This window comes from Balaenoptera physalus, assembly GCF_965194825.1.
Source record: "Balaenoptera physalus genome assembly, chromosome: 12".
In the NCBI taxonomy this organism is placed as follows: domain Eukaryota; kingdom Metazoa; phylum Chordata; class Mammalia; order Artiodactyla; family Balaenopteridae; genus Balaenoptera; species Balaenoptera physalus.
In genome coordinates this window covers 20,733,976-20,753,315 of record NC_138897.1, presented here as the reverse complement: position 1 = coordinate 20,753,315, position 19,340 = coordinate 20,733,976, and the positions used below count along the sequence as shown (strand labels likewise).

The 19,340-nt window shown below is 42.4% G+C and overlaps 1 protein-coding gene across 1 annotated transcript in view; it reads right to left on the bottom strand.

The window, feature by feature from the left end:
• Window positions 1-11,143: 11,143 nt before the first annotated feature.
• Window positions 11,144-19,340, bottom strand: part of MBD2 (methyl-CpG binding domain protein 2) — a 70,509-nt gene continuing 62,312 nt past the window's right edge. Inside the window, exons 6-7 of the mRNA XM_082416638.1 lie at window positions 15,343-15,481; window positions 11,144-11,618 (exon numbers count right to left, since the gene is read on the bottom strand). Of these exons, the coding sequence (XP_082272764.1) occupies window positions 15,355-15,481 (127 nt within the window). The 3' untranslated portion in view covers window positions 11,144-11,618; window positions 15,343-15,354. The remainder of the gene's footprint in view (window positions 11,619-15,342; window positions 15,482-19,340) is intronic.

The following is a 19,340-nucleotide window of genomic DNA, read 5'->3' as shown; positions in this document are numbered from 1 at the left end:
TGTCACTCAAAATACTTGGTAGGGAAATGTTCAGATGAATATACAGTTAGGATTCCAAAAGAATATCATTAAGGTTATGTGATAGTGTTTTTTCTTTTCCTCTTTAGACCCACAATGGCTGTGATTACCAAGCAAACAGCATTCCCATATTATGTTGGGTTAAGCCAGAGGACAAAGAAGGTGTCTAACTCATGTGTTGCATTTGGAGAGTATTTTGTACATTCGTTACTGTATCCAGCACAATCCTGAGCATATATTAAAGTGCAACTCTCTGAAACAAAAAGCAGAATGATTAAAAACAGAGCAATTGTCTCCTATTTGAATTTGACTTACATTGAATTTGGAAGTTCACTATGCATAGAATATGATGCTACTCTTTTGTTTGATCCTCTCCACCATAAGATGTGTTAAGATGATCAAGTTTTGATCTTAAAACAAAGTGGAGTAATGTCCTTCAACAGATGAATGGATAACCATGGATAAACAAACATCCACAGCAATAAAAGAATGAACTTTCAATACATGACTTATTCTCAGATGTATCATGCTAGGTGAAAGAAGTCAGTCCTGTAAGGCTACATACTGCATGATTCCATTCATATGGCATTCTGGAAAAGGCAAAAGGCTATGGACATGGAGAACAGATCAGTGGTTGACAAGGGTTTAGGGTAGGGAAGTGGTTAACAACAAAGGAATTCGGAAGGGTGATGATGATAGAATATTTCCATATCAACTATGGTGGTGGACATATGACTTTCTTCCTTTGTCAATACTCACAGGCCTGCACATCAAAAATTTTAGTGTATATAATTTTTAAAATAAATATTTTTTAAAACCAAAATTATGTGTAATCCTCTAGGCAAGCAGGAGCACTTTAGAATTCTCTACCGGGCTTCCCTGGTGGCGCAGGGGTTGAGAATCTGCCTGCCAATGCAGGGGAAAACGGGTTCGAGCCCTGGTCTGGGAAGATCCCACATGCCGCGGAGCAACTGGGCCCGTGAGCCACAATTACTGAGCCTGCGCGTCTGGAGCCTGTGCTCTGCAACAAGAGAGGCCGCGATAGTGAGAGGCCCGCGCACCGCGATGAAGAGTGGCCCCCACTTGCCACAACTAGAGAAAGCCCTCGCACAGAAACGAAGACCCAACACAGCCATAAATAAATAAATAAAATTTAAAAAAAAAAAAAAAGACTCTAAGACTGAACTGGCTGAAAGCTCACCACTTTATAAAAAAAAAAAAAAAAAAGAATTCTCTACCCACCCACCCATCCACCAACCCCAGTTCACATCTAGAGAGTGACATTTACATGAAAGGCAAAATAAAATGCTCAGATATATCCACATTTTGACCATATGTATTTTGGAACCTCAGGACCCCCCAGAGATCATGACTCTATTGTAGAAATAATGTGTCAAGACTTGTTCTCCTGTCCTATAACCTCACTTATTGGTTTATCCCTTTTACTAGATTTTTATGACTAGCATCGTAAGATTAGCATCAAGAAAGTTCTAATGTGATATAGATGAAAGGATGGATTTTTTAAAAGGTCTAAAAAATATTGAATTAGGGGTAGGATAGACCTACGACTTTGTAATTGCTGCAATAATTATTATTGTTAAAGTTTAATGGAGATTATTGCTTTTTCTTTCTAGGAGGTAAAGTGTTTGCATGATTACTCAGTCTGTGGCCTTGTTGTTTATTCCTACACCATTTATTTGCTCCAGATTAAGAAAAAAGAAAGCAATTATGTCTTAAGTATCTTATATAACTTGTGAAGAAAAAGCAACAGAGAGATACTCTTGCTTATTTTACATTACAAAGTGCAAGGAAGTATTCCTGTATAATAAGAGCAAAGTTGAAAAATAAGGTTTTAGTGGAATGGCACAAAATGCTAATTGCTCTTCAAGTATGATCATTCTATAGCATATCTAAATATTAATTTGATTATCACCGATCTTTGCTGAAGGCTCTAGTAATAACCAGGTTAGTATTTGTTATTACTAAAATACTTACCATGAAGTGTGTAGTAAAGAATTTGGCCTTGCCTAGAGAGAAGAGTGGCCATTGCCCTTGGCTTCTGGGAGGTAATCTATATCATACCTGAAGCGAGTCTCTCTTTTTACGGGAAGGCCTGGTCACAATAGATTTTAGAATGGGGCTGACCATGCCGCACTGTCTTAGGGGAAGAGGGACTAGCCACACCAGAAAGAACCAACCGTGTGACTTGGGTAGAGGCTTTGGGTCAAGCAGTATCGTGGAGACTGAGTTTGGCCATGTGGGCAATCAATCAATCAGCCATGCCTAGATAGTGAAGCCCCAGTGAAACAATGAACCCTGAAGCTCAGGTGAGCTCTCTGGGTTGGCAATACCCGGTGCCTTTTATCACGTTGATGCTGGGAAGGTAGTGTGTCCTAACTCAGCAGGGAGAGGAAAATGGGGATTTTGCAATTAATGCCAGGTATTAAATTGACGAACTCACCCCCAAATTCACTGCTCACATCCTGGAGGAACTTAACACCTAGTTAAGATGAGAAACACTTGAGGAAGGCGCCATATGGAGTCACATACAGTGTGTCAGACAGAGTCATGCTATCTGGAAGGGATAGATCGGAGGGAGGGATGCATGAGAAGCATTCCGGAAAGCAACGCGATGTTCTCGGGCTTAAAGACAATATAGGACTTGGACAATTGTGAGAAAAACAAGCTAGTTTTTACGAAGAAACAAGTAAAACTGAAAGCACAAATGTGGGGAAACCATGACACAGAAGAATAGTGAGTCGTTTGAAGCAGGTATTGTGGTTGACTCCTAACAGCCATATCACTCCCATATGATTAATCTAAGCCATTTGGGGTAATTCCAACCCCCTTTTTCAGTGACTAGTTTAGGAATGGGCAGGTACCCAAATCCAGCCAGTGAAGTATGGAGGAAAGTGTTTGGGGCTTTTAAAATGCAGACGTAGGAAGAAACAGTCTATCTTCTTCCTCTGGCCACTGTCCTGTCTAAACATGTCATCTGGAACCATCCTGCTACTGAGATGAGGATGTAGCTAATAAGTGGAGGGGAGGCCAGAATCAGAAGACTACACAGAAGCAAAGCTGGGGGGCAGCGCTGATGGTCTGCCCTGGGTGTCTGTCCTCCACTAGGATTGTCTTTAATATACGTTTAATATTTAAACCACTTAAGACTGATTTTTCTGTTACTGGTAGCTAGCAGTATGTGACAGACAGAACGGCCCCTGCAAAATGTCCACGCTCTAATTCTTAGTAACATCAAAATATTAGGTTCCGTGGCAAAAGGGATTTTGCAGATGCAGTTAAAGTTGCAGACCTTAAAATAGGAAAAATTATCCTGGATTATCTGGGTGGACTCAGTCTAATCAAATGAGCTCTTAAAAGCAGAGAACTTTCTCTGGCTGGACTTGGGGACATGAGGCAGAAGGGGAGATGAGAGAGATACAAAGCATAGAATGCATTTGACCCGCTTTTACTGGCTTTAAAGATGAAGGGAGTCATGAGCCAGGGAACGTGGGCAGCCTCTAGAAGTTGAGAATGATCCCTGGCTAACAGTCATCAAGGGGGACCTCAGTCCTATACTGCATGTACCTGAATTCTGTGGACAACCTGAATGCACCTGGAAGCAGATCTCCCCCAGAGCCTCCAGATAAAATCTCAGACCAGCCAACACCTCCATTTCAACCATAATACTCTGAGCAGGGAACCGGCTTGTCACACTGTGCTGGGATTTCTGATGCACAGAAACTATGAGATGATAAAGAGGTGCTGTTTTAAGTTTCTAAAACTTTGGTAATTTGTTACCCCAGCAGCAGAAAATGAATACACAGTGTCTGAGCTAATTAAGGGGTTTAGTTGGGAGTATCTTCAGGTAAGGTGTGTCGACCAAGGGCCAGACATCATTTGAGGAATACACACCTGGTCCAGAAGGATAGAAGCCCACTGTAAACATGACCGAGAACATCAGATCATCTAAGAGGTATAGGCGAAACATCTGGTAGCAATAGGCAAAATGGAATGGAGCTGGAAAAACTAGAGGCAGGGACAGCAGATAGAAGTCACTGCAGGAATCCAGGCAGGGCTTAACAAAAGCATACGAAACCATGAGCATGAGAAGGAAAACTGGGTGGGGCTTCCAGTGACTAATTGAATATGAGTGTTCAAAGCTGAGTCTAAAGTTTGGGTATGTACTAATTAGCAACGGCTGCTGAAGATCTAGGCATCCGATCTTAATTAGGAGCATAAGTGTGGCACCAGTACATCTGTGAATGGCTGTCGGGTTAGCCAACCTTCTCTGTGTGCCACACATCACATGGTTAAATAACCAAATAAGAGGTTTCCCTTTTTTGGGACTTCCCTGGTGGTGCAGTGGCTAAGACTCTGCACTCCCAATGCGTGGGGCCCAGGTTTGATCCCTGATCAGGGAACTAGATCCCACATGCCGCAACTAAGAGTTCTCATGCCGTGACTAAATATCATGCGTGCAGCAACGAACCCCACGTGCTGCAACTAGGACCAGGCACAGCCTAAATAAATAAATTTTTTTTTTTTTAAAAAAAAAGAAGTTTCCCTTTTTATTTGAGAATATGAGCCAAGATTTTTATAGCTATTTGAACTAATAAGTGAGTGCTAAGTGGACATACTTGTGAGAGTGTACATTTCTTCATTGTCACATTTGTTTCTTCCCCAAATGTCCTCTGCGATATCTCTGTGCCAGGTAGAAATCTCCTTGAGTGCTTTGAGTTATCTCTATTCTTTACCTCTCACCTGTATTTCCTCTTGCCTCTCAATTGGTCTTTAAGGATATGGCAATGGAGCCTATCGGATTTCATTTAAAAAAAAAAAATTCAGAAGAACAAAGATTGTGACCATTCCTTGGATGAATTTAAAGTTCCAGGAAAGTTGTGAGTGTTTTTGACTCATTGAGTAATACTGCATTTCTCCCCAGTGTTAAGTGTTTTCAGGGTTAGGTGACTAATCCATCCCCTTCTCACAGCAGATTCTGATAAACTAAAATCTGGCTTGCTACAAAGAGCCACAATATTATTTTTTTAAAAATAACAGTCATAGCCGTAAGCCTGTGGTTTTCTCATTTACAACATTATACTAAGTGACTTTATGTTCTGGGGGTGACAGAAGAAAGAAAGGCTTTAAAAGAAGGCATTTATTCCCTTCATAAATAGAACATTCTACCATGCTGCTATTCATATCTTTCCCTTTAAGTTTCCAAATGTTTCTATTTTCACACAACTAGCTATTGTTGGGTCCAAGGCTCTTTAGTGTAAATCATGCTGCGATCAACAAGGCACTCTGACAGCTGGGCACCAACCTCCCACCAACACACCCAACTCCCCAGTTTGGCTCTCTCTTGCTCCAAGAGGTATCTGTCAAGTCAGCAAAATTCAGGACAACTCCCCCCAAAGCAGATTCCAATCCTGAAAAAATCATTGGGGTGTTTTTTGAGGGAGGGGGTTGGTACCATTTATGAAATACGGAAACGGTGATATGTATTCCCTATTGAGAATTTTATGGGAGCTCTGGATACTAGCCCAGGAGAAGGGCACATCGCCACAAAACTTTGCACTTGATGGCAAGAGGTTGGTGGGCTCCTTGACGCCAGGGTACATGAACCCCAGATGAGGAGTCCTGCACTGGAGTAGTGGTCTCAAAACTCTTTTAATAGGGCTTCCCTGGTGGCGCCGTGGTTGAGAATCCGCCTGCCAATGCAGGGAACACGGGTTCGAGCCCTGGTCTGGGAAGATCCCACATGCCACGCAGCAACTAGGCCCGTGAGCCACAACTACTGAGCCTGCGCGTCTGGAGCCTGTGCTCCGCAACAAGAGAGACCGCGATAGTGAGAGGCCCGCACACCGCGATGAAGAGTGGCCCCCGCTCGCCACAACTAGAGAAAGCCCTCGCACAGAAACAAAGACCGAACACAGCCAAAAAATTAATTAATTAATTAACTTTTTAAGAAAAACTCTTTTAATAGTAAGAGTTTAATAACAAACCCTTTTAATAATAACAAGCCCTTTCAAAAACAAAAGTATATGTCCCCAATTTATGGATATTTACTTATAAATCATATACATGTACTACTCTGCTAATGTATTATATCTTTAATTAAATACTCAAAAATTAAAATCTCAAACAGATGAGATGAAAACAAATAATAAAAGGTCAGATACTTTCCTGTAACTGAGCAGGACCCTTTGGGGCCTTCTTGGGACGGATCCCCTCCTCCATATCCTCGGCTGCAGCTCCTCTCTGAAGTATCTAGAAAATAGTATCTGACACAGATTTCCTGAGTTTTTCAGATGCTAAAACCACCACCAAATGGAAGAAATTAACTACCTGATGATCATAAGCATGTAGCCCCCATACCTACTGGCACCTAAGGATTGATATTGTTAACCCTTGTGACACTGCCCTGTTACCTCACCATCCACAGATCAGAGAATTGTGCACAAGCTGATCACATACCCTGGGACATTGCCTTTAAAAGTGCTTTGCTGAAACCCATCAGGGAGTTTGGGTGTTTTGAGCACTAGCTGCCCTAGACTCCTTGTCTAGCACCCTGCAATAAACACTGCACTTTGCCTCACCAAGACCCAGTGTCAGTAGATTGGCTTTACTGCACTCGGGTGGGCAGACCCAAGTTTGGTTCGGTAACATTCCCACCCCCACTGAATGCGTTTACACAAGCCCTAGATGCACGTGCCCCACTTTACAGCCCCTTCCCCAGGCCCTGCGGTCCAGTTGCATCTTGATGCCAGACTTCTCACAGCATCAAGCTCATGAAGCAAAAAATAGAAAGTACTACAGCAGAAAGAAAATGCTAATCCCCTCAGATAAAAATAACTCCCAACGTTCTGCGACTGAGAAGCTGCACCTCTTCTCACCTCTTATAAAAGATTAATCTTAGTAAAGATTTCTCAGCAGAAGAATTCACTGGAAAAGCTTTGACTATTCAGACTGAAAAGAACCAAGTTTCCCATAAAGAGTCACTCTGCCCTGTGTAAGCTTTCAGACCACAGTCACGCTGTACTTGATAAACCAAACTGTTTTGTTCTCTGTCACAGAGAGAAAGGCAGCTTCAGATGTGAGTGGAGAAGAGTGTTGGAAGGTTGCATGGCGTTCTAGAAACAGAAGCCCTCTGCATGCAAATGCCCCTCTCTGCACCTTACCGGCTTGAGTAAGTCAGTCATTAAACCTGTCTGCTTCTTAGATTTCTCAGATCTTAAATGGGGGTAATAGCATGCGTATATGACATGCCTTATATGTAGCTTGAAATTCAAACATGCCATTCATGGAGGTAAACGTGCTCTATACATCATAAAATGCTATATAAAGGAGAAGAAATAAAAACTTGTGTCCTCCTGTCACAAAAACAAAAGCCAAATAATTGACAGAGTAACTTACATGTGCCCTTCTGGAAAAATCAGTATGCAACTGGAAATTTTAAAGTCCACCCCAGACCCTTTGAGACACGCAGGTTTGATAAGCCACTGCTGCGATTCGCAATCCCATAGCTAATGCTATTCTGACTGATGTGATGACTCCACAGGTGGATTTGGTAGCCACTGAAGTAGATTTCATATAGGGGTCACATATGCATCCCAGCAGTGAAGGCGGGCAGGACAAGGGAGCTATGACAGTCTTCGTGGAGGTTCGGAGGCTATGGCCTCACGAGGTCAAGTGTGGCCGCCACATGATTCTGTGGAGAACCCTTCCAGACCTTTCTGTTCGCTAGACATGCCAGCAGCATGACTGAGCAATTTGTCTCAGTAACAAATGAAAGCAGTATCACTGGATAAGCTTGAAAGCTTTGGGGCCCTAACCCCAGTCTGAAGCCCCTATGTCTGGGAAACACAGGTCCTAGATGTTCTCCATAGATTAAGTCATTGAAGATAACTTACACAAACATTTTTAAAGCTTCAAAATTTATTGCTGTACATTTTCGCATAGCATTTACTATGGAAATACTAATAGTGCAAATATTTATTTTGGACTTTGTAGCATTTGAGGGATCACAAAGCTTTTTGATATCTTTTGCAATCATTTATGAAGATCTATATTGTTCAACTTATTTTAGAAATTCAAACAAGTCATCTTCTATTCAAAGAGATTACATAATGCTTTCTAGATCTCCTCTCTAGCACAAAAAACTACCCCGGAAGCCGCCAGGGGCATCCCTTTCTGTAATAATACATACGTCTTGCAAGATTTTTCCAACTGCAAGGCGCTTTGTTCACTAATTCATTCAACAAGTATTTATTGACAAACTGTTATGTGCCAGGCACAGCGCTAGGCTCTGGGGACATGAGGATGAGAAGATGCAATCTCTGCTTTCACTGTGCTTACAGTCTAAAAGTAGAAACAGACATCCAAACAAATTTACAATACAATACAGTAAAGTGCTTCCGTGGAGGTATTGACAAAGTGCAGTGGGAATTTGGAAGAGGGGGGAAAAGAACATCTGCCTGGAGAAATCAGGGACAGCTTCACAGAGGAGGGAGCTGTGACTTGACCAGTGCTCAGGAATTGGCCATGTAGACAGGCAGGCAAAGGGAACGACAGGTGCAAAGGCACAGAGGCCCAAGGGGCACTTCAAAGGAGCAGGTGATGTGGTTTTTCTTGAGCCGAAGGTGCAGTGGGGAAAGTGGCAGGATGAGCTAGACAAGTAGGCGGGCATCAGATCGTGAAGAGGCTTTTGATCATTCGTCCATTTATTCAACACGCACTTATTGAGTGCTCACTGTGTGCCAAGCACTAGGCTAAGCGCTGGGGTTATAACAGGGAACAAGACAGACACATCCTTGCCCTCACGGAGCTTACATTCTAGTAGATAGACAGACAAAAAGTCAACAAATAAATAAAATACAGATTTAGAAGATTTCTACAAAGGGAATAAACAGAGCGCCAAGGCAGAAAATAAAGTATTGCGGGTATTTATAAAGTGGAGGATAGTTAGGGTTATCAGCGAATGCCTCTTGGAAGTGACATAAAATGACACCTGCAGAGATAACAGCGAGAGCGCCCGCTCCAACAGGAGCCCTCACTACGCGCCAGGCACTGTGCTAACACTTGACAGTATCTCCTTTAGTCCTCACAACGACTCTATGAGGTAGGTATTATTATTCCTATTTCACTGAGGACGAACAGGCTCAAAGACATTAAGTAACCTGACAAGTCACACAAATGGCAAAACCAGGGTTCAGACACAGGTTCTCTCCATTTCAAAGTGCTCATTAAGTATGATTCTAAACTGCATACACAGAGAAGTGAGGAATTTCAAGCAGGGAAATGATAAGGTCACATTTGCTTCCAGGACCATTCTGATGACTATATGGAGGAGAAAAAGGAGGGATGGAGAGGGAAGAAGGGAAAGGGGACAGGTGAAAAATAAAAGGAAGCCGCTGAAGGAGCAGAGGAGAGGAGAGGAGGCAGTGGTTGCAGGAATGGAGAAGAGATGTAGACGAAGGTGTGAGAAATGCGGTTAACAATTCTAACAGGATTGATGGGATATTGGAGGCAAGGGGAAGAGTGGCATCTGGGATCACTCCTGGGCTTCTGCCTTGGGCAACTGGATCAGATGATTTGCTTTTACACAAGTCAGGGAATGCAAGACGGTGGTAGGTTTGGGGGATAAGATGATGCATTTATTTTTGGACATGTCCCGTGGGTATACTGGGAACACCTGGACTTATGGGATAGTTCCCAGCTAGACACCATGTAACGGCTTTCAAACCTTGTTCTCTACCTGAGCAATGTATATAAGGACAAAAATCAAAGTTTTGCACGTGTGTGTTTTTCCTTTTACAAAATTTGTTTATAAAGGCATGTACGTCTTGGTTGGATTGCTTTGTGAAGAGAACATACGATCACCAAGGTGAAGTTACCCGAAGCTTGATTACAAATGAAGACTCGTGACTTTGAGGAGTCTAAGCCAAGCCTTTGGACATTCATTCTAACTAGTCATAATAGCTCTTAAAAAGAAATCAATATTATTGTAACTTCCCACTGCCACCCCAGCTGGGACAGTCGGAAGGGCCCAGAGCAGGTACCCTCTGCCACTTGTCTTCCCAGAGTCTGCAAGTATCTCTGCTTATTTGCCAGCAGGATTACTCTGTGGAAATTGGTGGCCTAAAGCCCAGAGATCAAAGTTGCTTGTAAATCAGGAATTCCAAGAAGGTGATATCTAGGTAGTTTTGCATAAGGTCCGCAGAGACAGCAGCTCAAACCTAGCCAGTCATATTGCTTTCACTATTTTCTTTTCTCTCCCCTCCTCGGAAACTGGAAGGGTGCTGGAGGTAGTGATAAAAAAATGTACAAGTGACATTTAGAGGGGTTTGGTCACGTCCTTGATCGCATCATCCTGCGTCTGATTTTGAAAGAACTCAGAGTTAAGAAGTGCATAAACCCTTCGTACAGAAAGATAACATGTTTGCTCTATTTCTCAAAATGTACTTAAATTTGCTTATAACCACTCCCTCCTTTTTTTGGCATCAGATTACCTTAAGTATGTTTTGATTTTTAAAACTCATTTCTCAATGCTATGCCAGTTTTAGTAATTAGATATCAAGGAATTTAACTGGTAATGAAGTTAACGCTTGTGAGTTTCAACAGAAAAAAAGATGTTAATACTTTGGAGGCCGGCTAGTAATTAGCAAAGTATTACAATCTGGTTCATTAAGCAACTCTGCCCAGAAAAATGCCTCTCTTTGTGGCAAAGGGTCTGACCTGCACCTGTTAACTCTGTAAGCCAGTAGACACTGGAAAATGTAAAATGTTCTAGAAAAACAGACATGGACTTCCAGTAACATCTGAAGCGCACCTGTGTACCTAACTCACGCCCAAGGTAAGAAAATGCCTTATTTTTATAGAACTAACAAAAGTACTCGTTACAGGCAAGGGGGAAAAAATTACCCATGCTACACGACAACTTACAATTCTGGTGAAAGCAGCGCAATTCTCATGATATCCAGAGGCATACTGCAAATGTATGAACTATTTGCTACTACCTCCATTTCAAACCTAAGTCCCAGGGATCACAGTTGAATGTGAACCAGGAATCCTAAGGAGGGGCTATGTATTGTGTGCTCCTTAACAGAAAGAATTCCAATCAGTCTGTGAATAGAATCATTTATTTGTCTTTACAGTGATGATGGAAGAATGTACAGGTGTCCTCTTTCAATAAAGTATAAAAATCTGTTTATATACAGTGAAGTCACAATAAGCTTTCATTGGGAAATTTATTTGGTACTCCTGATCCGTTCATATTAAAATTGCGGGGGAGACGAATATTTCACGTTAAGTGCTACATTTCCAGTAGATTGCACCTGGCATGAAAAGCTCAGCTTCATCTTCAGGGTCCTGCTTGATAGATATTACAAAAGGCTAATTTTAAGTCCTGGGACTCAAAATAAACATCATTTTTGAATAATAGATATATACATCAAAAATACATCTAAAAAGGCATTGGTTAGTGCTATTAAAAAGCTCTATGTGCTCGGGTGCATTTTTTTCTTACAGGCAAAACCCAGTGGAAACGTTTTTGTTCAATTCTAGGAATTTTCTCTTGGGGAAAGTCTGTCGAAAGTTACCTGTAAGAAAAACAAACAAACTTAAGTAATTCAGTGATTTCTCAGGTGAGGTTAGCAAAACCTGGAAAAGCAGTTAAAGAGGCCAAATTTCACTTAGAATAGGATTTTTAGAGCCTTGATAGCGTTTAGTTACAGCACTTTGTACATAAAAAGTGCTCAACATTTCCCTTCATTGTTTCAAGTGTTTTATTTTGAAAATAACCCTTAATACTCACTTCATTTTCAAATAAATCATATGTACCCCTTTGTATGCTTATGAAAATATTTTCTATCATTAATTAAATCAGCATAAAAAGAGAAATCACAGGGCATACAAATGAAGAAAACATAATAGACGCAGCCAAATCCAAACATACCTTGAGAAGATTTAGGAAAATTTCTAACAATGATTTATTTTATTTCACAATAATTTATTTTACTTCTCAGAATTTACAGATGACAGAAATGTACTGAAGTTTTATTACTGCTTAACTTGGGTGAAATGGTAATGTGCAATTGCCAATTCAACTATTTATGTATTTGATACTCTAGCTCATTTATAGCTAAATGTTTTAACACCTTTGTTTTTATAGTTATCTTCTTCTTGCAGTCACTCCTAAAATGTTTGATAACCTGGGCACTCCTCTTGAGTGTAAAATCTTAAGTAACACAGCAAACCTCAACCTGTTATTGACGGTGTGTGTGTACACACACACTCACACACACACGCGCACACACACATACACGCACACACATACACGTGCACACACTCACACACACACATGCACGCCTGCTCGCCCCGATCAATAACAGCCTCAGCTCCGTCCTCCCTGACGGGCTCCTGTGTTCCGGCAATCTCTGGAGCAGATTCTGGCGGGAGAAACACATGCAGAGGTGGGCTGAAACCACAGCTGAGCCCCAGGGGCCGTGTGACTAAGGAAGAAGAGCTGAAATCTCTTCTTGCGACTGCACGAAACTTGGAGTTACACCTCTGCTGACAGCTTCCTAAACTCTGCGCCTGCCAAATATATATATATATACACATACAAATTAAGGTCCACTTTGCTAATAAGGACCATCAGAAAGAGCATCCATGTCATAATGTGGTGAACAGACCTAAACAGAACCACATGTTACGAGTTCCATCTCTTAGCAGCCATGTGAACCTGGCCATGTCCCACCTTTAGCCAAGCTAAGTCCTACCTATTCCACAGGTTATTATGAACACCTAATTAAGTCATGTGGCAGTGCTCTGGTTTATTAAACACTTTAGGTGTACGTGGGGCTAAATTAGTGATTTAGGTAAATTTAATTTTGATAATCAAGAAGTACATCTAAATCTTCCATAACCTACAAGTCTAACGGCCTGGTCTAATAATACCATTCTCAAGTTTAGAATATGATACACGTAATGCAGATCTCTCCCTAGCACATGACAAAGTGATGGCTACTCTTTAAGTACATAAAGAGTACTTTAATCCCTCAACTTTAGTTTGTTCGTGCATCAACCACAGGCTCGCTTACATAAATTAGGGTGCTGCCCTGACGTCAACCTGCAAAGTAATCTGCAAAGTAAGTGAGGGTCTCGTAAAACCTCAACTACATGACCCTTGATTATTCTAAATTGTTTTCAGGAAAAAAGTCTGAAAAACAACAAAAAGCTCTGGAGAAGAAGAGGGCTTTCCCAGAGTCAGTTCTGATGTGGTGCAGGAGCAGTGGTCCAGATTCCCACACTGCACTGAAGTCTCTGGAGAAAAGAAGCACGCTGCAGACTTGCCTCTGAGAGACTTCACACACATTAAGTACGCTCATCAAAGTCCATAAAACACATCCTGATCGGGGTGGAAAACAAGATTCAGTGTCAACACGGCACCTTCCTGTCCTCGACATGGAAAACAAAACAAAACCACTTAAAATAGCACTGAACTCGATTTAAAAGGTTCTGCGTGGTCAGGAAACTGTGTGACCGAACGTTGCTGCGGTCACTGACTATGTAAATGGACGACACTGTGATTATCACCTGATCTGTGCCACTGTGGCATGGGCCACTCCCTGAATTGAGACAAAGCACGGATGGGAAGGAAGGATTGTGTTAACAATGAATTCATCCCCCCTGCATGCAACACCCTCAGTATGACCCTCTACCAAACAGGACCCCTCCCCATCCACCCAGTGGCTCCAGTAAAACACCTGCAGTCATTCATCCCACTCTCTCATCCTCCCTAACGGTCAGTCACCCGGTCAAGTCGATTCTACCTCCAAATACATCTCAAATCGGCCTTTTCCTCTTTTTCTCCACATCCGCTGCCGAGACCCTCGTGAAGCCACCATCACCTCTTGCGGGACTATGGCAGCCTCCTAACCGGTCTCCCTGCTTCTAAGCTTTCCTTAGAAAGGACATCCTTTTTCATGCAGCAGCCGTGGGGATCTTGTAAATAAGCACATCTAATCACTTTACGCAGCCTTCAGTGGATTCCCAGTGGTTTTAATGATAAAGCTCAAAATCCTTAACAAGAATCCACAAGGCTCACCATGATCTGATTCATCTCCACACTTTCTAACCCTCCCCAGACTTCCTACATTCCAACCATAGTGATCTTTCCTTTGGTCCTCAAAGGAACTGAGAGTTGTCCCTGCTATTTCTTTTGATGAGAACACGTTTCACCCTAACTTCTGCTCACTCCTACCCGCCTTTCAGGTTCACCGTAAATGCCACGTCCCCAGAGTCTTGTTGGCCCTCACATCGCATTAGCTCCCCTGCCGGCAGCTCTCCCAGCACCTTCATTTTTCCTTTATCGCACGGATCACAGCTGGTGATCATACAGTTATGTGAGCATTTGTTTCATACAACTGTACGGTAAGTTCTGTGGGCACGGGGACGTCCCCAGGACCCAGCACTGAATGCAAGACTGACTCTCAGGACGAGGTGTGAGGGGCAGAGACAGGGCTCCAAGACCAGCACGGGGTTAGAACTCCCACACCCTCCGCTCGCTCTCCTTCTCGGTCCATCCCTTTCTCTTTCCCTCCTAACACCACCACCCACCGCTCAGTTCTGCCTTCAAAGGACGCAAATAAATAATTGGCTTGGGGGTGGCAGAAAGACATGGCCCCCAAAACGAAGCAGGATAGAAGGTGGGAAGCAAGGTGCCACATAAACCCTTGGGGATTGGAGTGTAATCCTCTACAGAGAATACGTATCCGATGGAACAGAGACTGGGAGACTCCTACGTGAGTTCAGGACAGGATCATTATTTGTATTTTTTAAAGTAAATTATTTATCATACTTTAAAATGTCCTTCTCATTCTCCCTGCATCAAGTCTGTGCTAGAGAGAACAGAAACGGAGGGAAAAAAGGAGGGATTTTTGCCTACTTTGTGACCATAATTTTACAGAGGGGGCAACAGACCCCAGGAGAGCTACTGTGGTAGAGGCGATGGCGCCTTCATCTCCCCCAGCCGCTCCTCCCTCCCCGGCAGAGTCCTTTCCTCCTTCTTCTGCTTTTCTCTGGTGACACCTTGGAGACCAGATGCCTTGCAAGTGGCTGCAGGGGTGTGAACATCTTCACATAATGAGAACAAAAGGATGCACACTTATATGGCCCTTAAATATAGAGGGGGCCAAACAACAGCACATGCACAAGATACGCAGAGGAGAAGGCTTTGTAGGCACTGCTGAATCAGGCTACGAGGGCAAAAGCAAGGAAATAAAAGACCTTAAGTTCCACGTCTCTCTGGTGTTGCTTTACCTGATGCTAATCTTAGGCTTCATCTCCACTGTCCATTTCAATGCCCATCTCCTCCGTATCAGCAGCTCGTGACAAGATGTCTGCCATCAGTGCTTCTTCCAATTTCTTACGTACTTGTTGTACTCGCTCTTCCTGTTTCCTTTTTAAAAACAGAGTAAAAAGATACTAATAATTTAGCAAGTATTGGAACAATGAAGCTACCGAAATGGTTTATCTTTACTTCAAAGTCATGAAAATTCCGGAGAAACATACATTTCCTTCTCCTTAGACTTCGCAAAAGTTGCTTCTACCCTCAAAAAACCAAGTCACATGGGGGATGAACTTTGTCCAAAAGAGGGACATTCAGACAGGCAGATAGCCCTCATCTCACAGAGAATTCCGGCAGGAGTAGATTTATTTCAGTGACCTTTTCTACAACTTCACAAACTTCAAATATGTGAAGATTCAGGGTTTTTCCTATAAAGGATAATTAGAAATAACTTAAAAGCAGGGAAGGAATACAGAAAATAAAGAAGGAAAAGAGATTTGCTCAGTGAAGCACTGAGAAAGATGGAGGAGGTGGAGGCATGATGAGCTGGGATTTCGTTGGCATTCTCTGGCTGTGTCAGGGGAAAGGTAGTTGGAGTTCTCCCTGGGTTCCCCGGCCTGCTGGGAGCAGGCCATCATGAAGGAACCAAGAGCACATGATCCTGTACACCAAGGACAGGGAATGAAAAGACTCTTGAACCGAGATGAGCTGAGTAGGTTAAGAATACACCACAAGTTTCCCTGTGTCTTGGGGACTCTAAAGGAACCTCAAAAGTGAGAGTTAGTAACACCGAGTCATAAAAAAGTTCAGAACCATTAGGTGAAAATTAAAGCACAGGAAGAGAGGCTATTGGTATACAATTCATCTTAAAAAAGCAGGAAAAAACAGAGACTAGCTCCTTGACAGGGCAAGAGAGGGATTCCTAAAACAGTTCTAGCAAATGAAGATGGTAAATAGAAATTCGCATCCAGAACCCAGTGGAGAAGCAATGGTTGAAGACACAAGGGAAGGGACAAGACTGGCTAAGTAAAAGACTTCGAAAAAAGCAAGAAAGGGAGAGAGGCAAAGGCCCAGGTGGAAGGATGAGCCCCTTGATTAGAAAACAGGACGAGTCACCTCCTGAGACCAAAGGAAAGGTGGTTAGGATGGATACAGAATGGGAGACGGAGCAGCCCTGGGACAAATAAGAGATGCAACAAGGAATACTGATGGCTCTACTGAAAGAAGAAGTGATTTTCTCCATCAATAGTTGAGGAAGACAAATTGTAACAATGCCCCAAACCTGGGAAAGCAGAAGGGTAGAGGAGCAATGTTCCAGAAGACGCCACTAAGATGCCCTGAGTATTCACCCCTTGGGCACTCAACCAGTTGTAAAGTCGTGTTTACTGTAGTCTAGTCCCCACATCTCTCTATCTCATGAGACTAGCCCCACGTCTCTCTATCTCATGAGACAATGTCCAAGGTAGTAAAATTAACATATACTGTGTAAACACAGTAACTTTAGACGTCATCTTTACTAAACTCTAAAAACAGCGGCAAAGAGATAAAAGGTTTGGACTTCTACCTTTTAAATGAATTTTCAAAAAGAGGGGATCTGTCACTGAATTAATCGGGCTCTGCAGCCTCGATCATATTAACAGAAACTGAAGTTCAACTGATTTTCATGCAGTGGAGCAGAGTCATGAAGAACACAATGTTTATTTCTTCTACAGTTAGCCTTGCCTCTGGCCCAGTGACTCCAGCTTTATGATAAATGGCGTATCAGTCTCATGGCAGTCTCTCATGCCTAGTAACAGAGTATGAGAGTCTACACAACTGCCCTAAAGTCACCCCATCAGGAAGACAAAGAAAATGCAAGGAATGGTGCTTCTGGCTAGAGAAGTATATCTGAAACTCTTGACATTGGCCACTGCTTCTCTTTTGTCTTGAGCACTGCTTCCCACATTTATGAAAACTGAAATTAAAGCATCTGCTGGATGTGGTAGGCAGAATTCTAACACAGTCCCCAAGATGTCCCCACCTGCCCCTGCTTACATTCCTAGTATAATTCTCTCCCCTGAGGGCAGGCAGAACTTATGAATATGATTGAGCTATCATTCTCTGATTAGGTTACTAATAACTGACCTTGAGTTAATCAAAAGGGATTATCACAGAGGGCCTGATCTAATAAGAAGAGGCTTTAAAAGGGGCTGGGCCCTTCCAGAAAGAAGCAGGAGAGGGGATGTGAAGGGAGCCATGGGGCAAGGAAATGCTGGCAGCCTTTAACCGCTGCGAACCGCCTCACCCCACAGCCAGCAAGGGAACGGGCGCTTCATTCTTACAACTGCAAAGAAATGAATTCTGCAACAAACTTAGGAGGAGCCCAAGCTCCAGAAGGCCTGCGGTTCCACTGACACTTTGATTTCAGCTTTGTAAGACCCCAGGGAGGGAACCCAGTCATGCCTGTCCCAGACTTCCGACCTACTGAACTGAGAGCTATAAACAGGTATTGTTTTAAGCTGTGAGGTTTGTGAGAACTTGTTACTCAGTATTAGAAAACAAATACACCCGTGGGTGAAAATAGCATCAAGACTGATGAAAATATATATGGTTAATGTTGAGATTCTTAGTTGAAGGTTTAATACAAACAGATTACTGGCTATCCAACTGGAGAAAGGGTAACAATTCCATTTGCACTCATGTGTTTTGAACCTGTACTAATTCAACAAGACATGTTTGCTTAATAATTTGTTATGACAATGAAATCAAATGGACAATTTGTTAGACAAGTTTACCCTAAAAGGAAAGCATCCAGGTCTGGCTTTGAGACAGCGTCCTGCACTGTCAAAAGATCTGGTGTTGAAGCCGTCAGCATTCCCATGGCATCACTCAGAGAACCTCAGTCAACCCTCAGAATGACCTAGCGCAATCCCTGCTGATTAACTGGGTACTCGCTCCAAGACACGCAGGAACTTGTCTCCGGAGTGATCTCCTTCCTCAAAGGCAAGAACTGTCCAAAGAGCAAGTTGATTCCTTTCCTTGATTTTACATTTTGTTTTGCTTAAAAAAATAACACTGACCGTAAATTCTATGTAATAAAGGCATCTGGATGCAACTTTGAACCATTCTACGTCTTTGCAAAAGGAGCTACTTTAAAACCCAGGAACGGCTTTCCAATTATAAACCTAGCTAGACTCAGGCATTTAAAAACATTCTCATGCCAACTCTCATGGATGTAGAAGAAAAAATACAAATATAATACATGTTTTTTAATTCAAAAGTGCCTTCTGCTGGTTTGGTTTAGGAATAATACTCCAGTAAAGCTTTCTGGTTTACATTCAGAGGACAGAAATAGTGAAGTGTACACACTGCCCTATATTTAAAGAAAATACAGTATACTACACAATCATTCTAGAGTAATAATACTGAAGTTCATAAATCCCATATAAGAATTTCTTTGTGGTCTTAAATATCTGGAATAGTTTTGTTTCTCCTGAGCAATGGTTTGCTTATACTCCTTGGGCATTATCAATCTGAGCTATATGTCTTCCTTTCAAAATTTGCTGCTAAAAACCTAATTTGTGGCCCAGCCTTAGAAAGAGTGAAAGATGTTAACAGATGCACTTGTGTCCGCTCCTCATTCCTGGCTCTGTTTCATTGCTTTACGCTTTGCTTTGTCTTTCTTCTCATTTGCTTCTTATCTGGCTTCACTGTGGTGTGTGTGTGTGTGTGTCTCTCTCTGTGTGTCTGTGCATGTGTGTGTGTGTGTGTGTGTGTGTGTGTGTGTGGTCTCTTTGGAGCCACCTTAAATCTTTACTTGAAACAAGTTGAAGTAGAGATAAATAAATCTCTAAATTGAGCTTAAGTGAGGTAAATATAATCAAGATAAGTAAACTGAATTTTGAAAACACAACCGAACTTAAAGTAGCACGGCAATGATCTGCTACTGCAGACAAACCAATGCAGTCAGCGATCACAAAAGGCATAACTG